The 4276-nt window shown below is 38.1% G+C and overlaps 1 protein-coding gene across 1 annotated transcript in view; it reads left to right on the top strand.

Moving 5' to 3' along the window:
- Positions 1–43: 43 nt before the first annotated feature.
- The window catches only part of ogfrl1 (opioid growth factor receptor-like 1), a gene marked incomplete in the record, with an annotated part of 14814 nt that continues 10581 nt past the window's right edge, over positions 44–4276 (top strand). Inside the window, 1 exon segment of the mRNA XM_014005032.1 lies at positions 44–445. Coding sequence (XP_013860486.1) covers positions 260–445 — 186 coding nt within the window.

Below are 4276 nucleotides of genomic sequence, written 5' to 3'. Positions count from 1 at the left end.
TAATAATAATAATAATATTTTACAATAAAAACATAATGTTTTATTGACCTTGTTCCCTCCCACTACAGTCTTTAAGACCTCCTGCCTGTCGGCGGCACTAATCGCCCCTCGTACAGAAAACATCCTCCTCGCAGCAGCTGGAAATCCCCATCATTATTCTGCCTTTAAAAGCAGCGCTCTGCGCCCAAAACAAGCCAGATGTAGCGTTCTGTGCGGACTAAAAGGAGCGTAAATCGGGGCAGGAGCTGCATGTTCGTCGATGGGAAACCTGGTGGGCAGCTGGCGTTACAAGGAGCCGAGCACCGTGGAGGAATGCGACTCGACGTGGGGCTCGGACTCGGAGATCGACGACCCGGCAGCGGAGGAGGACAGCGGGATATCCGAGTCCGCGAGCGCCGTGGAGAGCGAGCAGGCCGCCGGACACAGCGGAGACACCTCCCCGCAGGTATCTTCATGTGGGTCAGGGCTCGGTATGTGTGAAAACAGGGCAGGAGTACATCCTGTCAGGAGACGATAGACTCGATTAAATACTGCTAGATTTGATGTAACCTCGTGTGGTGGGTTTTAATAGTTTACCGTGACATTAATTCACTGAAACATGGTGAATTATTATTACTGATGTGTGTCCGAACATCATTAGCGTCATGTCTTCATGGTGTTCATGTGATTTTACATTACTAGAAAAAATTCAAATTAGGCTACAACCCAAAATGTTAACACAAGTTTATTAATAAACTAAACAAACCACCGAACAAACAAAAACTTCACTTAGATGTATAAACGTACAAGATGATCGTCACAATACTGCCTCTTACCAGCTTAGTTAATGAGAGGCAGACAGAAAAATGCAGCCTGAAATATAAGGCTCAATCAACCGCTGTGCAAAAACAAACACAACAACAAATAAAGTCAGATAATAAAAAAAACCTTGAAGCATGAGTGGCAGAAGTTTCTGATGTTAACATGTGAGTTATTATGCCCCTACAACATTTAATGTAAGACATATAACAAGTTTTAAAAATAAATCCTCACTTCTAGTTTTTAAAATAATATTTTGCTAAAATTCATGTTGAATCTATGGAAGTTTTGGGTGCACTTTGCATTCGAGGGTGTTTGAGATAAAATGTGAAGCAAGGAGACACACTGGGTGAAATAAAACTAAAATGTTTTGACATTATAATATGTTGAAGAAAGTTGTGGGAATAAAACCCCTTTTAACACCATGTTTCTACTGTGAAGTATGTTTTTAACAGGACAGTGATAAAGGTGTTTCATTATATTTTAGTAGGATGTTGTGTTGATTTTATATAGATTTAGTAATATTTATTTTAGAAAGGATGGATCCATCAATTCCCAACGACTCTGGAAATCGGGGAAAATCTAGAGAATGACTTTCACATTTTCCATTCATAGAAAACTCAGAACTGCTGATTAAGCAACCCATTCTCACTCCCAACTCATCACATATTGATGGTTGGTCAGGTACTGTCTGCATCCACTTTTGGACACGTTGTGTACCCCCCTCGCTTCAGTTATTAACTAGATGAGATGGGAGGAGAAGCGCGTTGTCATATTTTTGAAAAGATGAGGAAATGCATGGCAATAAACCGTCCCAGACTCTAAACTAGGGCTGTGTATTGGCAAGAATTTGGCGATACTGTAAGAAATATTCGTGTTCAAAGACTGAAGTCAGTAGAAAACCACCAATGTTAAATAATATGATTGTTAGACGAGATAAAGCCATACAAAACCAGAATTCTGGAGTGAGGATTTAATGCCATTCGGATCTGACAGGAAACCACACACTGCCGGTCAACCCGGAAATCGATCCATTTATCCAGAGTCTTCAGAGTCCCGTGTTCGCCCCCTACTGACCTACGGCTGAATCACGGGCATTCAAACACAATTCTCCCCTACTGTTCTCATAACGGATAAATATGTGTTGTTATAGATATTTCGGACATGTAACTAATCTATATCAATCAACACATTATAGATTAAACATTATGAAAAGGAAAACCTAACAATATAGTGTTGTGCTTTTAACATCAGTACTAATCTCTTAATAACTATAAATTTCTTCAATACGATACATATCATGACAGAGGGGTCACGATACGATATATCCCTATATATTGTGATACTATAAGCAAGGCGATATATATAGTGATTTTTTTGTCCAAAAATTCTATTAAATAAAAACCTCTTACAGGGGGAAAAAAAATGAAAAACCAAAATTCATTGTCTCAGAAAATTCTAATATTACATAGACATGCTTTTGATACATTTAGCTGTGTTCTGCTTTGTATGTGTTTTATTTTATTTGTTTTATATTTCTTATTTCATCCATGTTTTCAATTATTAGACAAAATTTGACAATAAATAGTTTGAAAATATATATATTTTTTGCAGCTTTTAGTGTTTAATATTAATTTATAATATGGTCCCAACACTTAACAATAGCCTCTWCCTCAAGAGGTAGAGGAGCCAAATGGCTGGCTCACTGCTGCCAACTAGTGGTCAGAGGCTGAACTACAACATAAAAATGAATGGCTGGCAGGAAAGTTGACTTTTAAACCTTAAAAAAAATCGATACAGGGCTTTAGAATATCGATACAGTATCGAGAAATGAAATATCGCGATATTTCTGTGTATCGATATTTTCTTACACCCCTACTCTAAACTTAACTCCTATTAGCCCTATACATCCTATCCCTGACCTCAGTTCCTAAAATTAACTATTAATCCTGATCCCTCATATTAGGGTTGGGCAATTAATCGATTTAATCAATTAATTCGAATTTGCTATTTATAAAGATTTAATTTTGGAAAAATTGAGATTTTTTTCTCACCAGTGCACTCTTGGGGGCTTCTGTAGTTCAGAGGTCACCCCACGTGTCCCTCAAGATGCTTGGTACACGACATGACAATATGGCAGCTAGCAAAGAGGATCTACCTCTCAAAAAACTGGACAATCTCCGACTTGGAGCAATGAACACCTCACTGCAAAATCTGTTTGAAGGCTCTTGCTACAAAAAAGCAGGAGAACGACAAATTTGTTTCGACACCTGAAACAGGCACTCTGTTAAGTGGGAAGCAAAATCAATTAAAATTGAAAATCAAATTTGGTATGAAAAAAATCCAAGATTTTTTTTGTTTTGGACCATATCGCCCAGCCCTACCTCATATTAACCACAGACCCCCAACCCAAAGACACAAAGAAACCCAAAGAAAAGCCACGGGCGTTAATAACTGACGCGAGGGGAGTACCCGACACGGCAAAACTGGACACAGACGGTACCTGATCAGGCGTCAATATGTTGAACAGTCTGGAGTGAGAATGGGTTGGATTAAGATGATATTTCTTAGATTTTGACGTATGTATCAGTGCTAGTATTCTAGCATCACTGAGTACTAAATGTACATGTAAACTTATTATCTATGAGGGCGTTTTGTATCTGATAAGGTGATTTCTATCTTGTGATGTCTTGCTTAGTTCTGGATGAGGCTGACATGTAAGAGCGGTCCTGGTAGGACTCTTCTGGTGGACATAAATGTTTACTTTTATGTCCACCATACTTTATACTAGAGGTGTGACAATACATTGATGCTCATTGATATATGGATTAAATGATTAATAACTCAGTTACATCAAGGCAAAATAAAAGCATAGATCCATATCGTCATCATATGCCTGATGTGAATCAATATATGACCATCTAACACTAGATATAAGATAGAGGGTGAGACATATATATGATATACTTTACATTGTTTTACCCTAATAAAGGCCTATTATTAAAAAAAACTTTATTCTGAAAGTGTGGTGTTAAGATTTTTGCTGTGGCGGTGCGTCACGATCAATTACACGTAGGGGAAACCCTGGGATTGTGTTAAAGCTGCTGATTTACACCCAGTGTCAGGTCAGACTGTTGTTTGGGGTCGAACTGTAAATGCTTTGCTCGCTACCTACGACGCTAAGTTTGGAATGTTTCGTGTGACGGAAATATCTTTTTGAATTTCAGGATTTATTCAAAGAATTTAGATTAAAATAAATGCTTTGAGCTCTGTAGTTTGTGGGTTATGATGTTCTAGATCAGTGTTTCCCAAAGTTGGGGTCGGGACCCAAAGTGGGGTCCCGAAACATCAAGATGGGGTCCTGAAAAGATTTTCTGAATTAATTACATTTTTGCCTTAGTTGTTACAAAATGAGTGAGGTTAGTGTATTTAAAATGGATAAATGTAGTATAAAAATATTGTTACTATGCCCATGTTT

Source organism: Austrofundulus limnaeus, unplaced genomic scaffold (genome assembly GCF_001266775.1).
Source record: "Austrofundulus limnaeus strain Quisiro unplaced genomic scaffold, Austrofundulus_limnaeus-1.0 Scaffold28, whole genome shotgun sequence".
Classification (NCBI taxonomy): domain Eukaryota; kingdom Metazoa; phylum Chordata; class Actinopteri; order Cyprinodontiformes; family Rivulidae; genus Austrofundulus; species Austrofundulus limnaeus.
The sequence above is the reverse complement of the archived record's forward strand: the minus strand, read 5'-3'. Positions and strand labels throughout refer to the sequence as shown.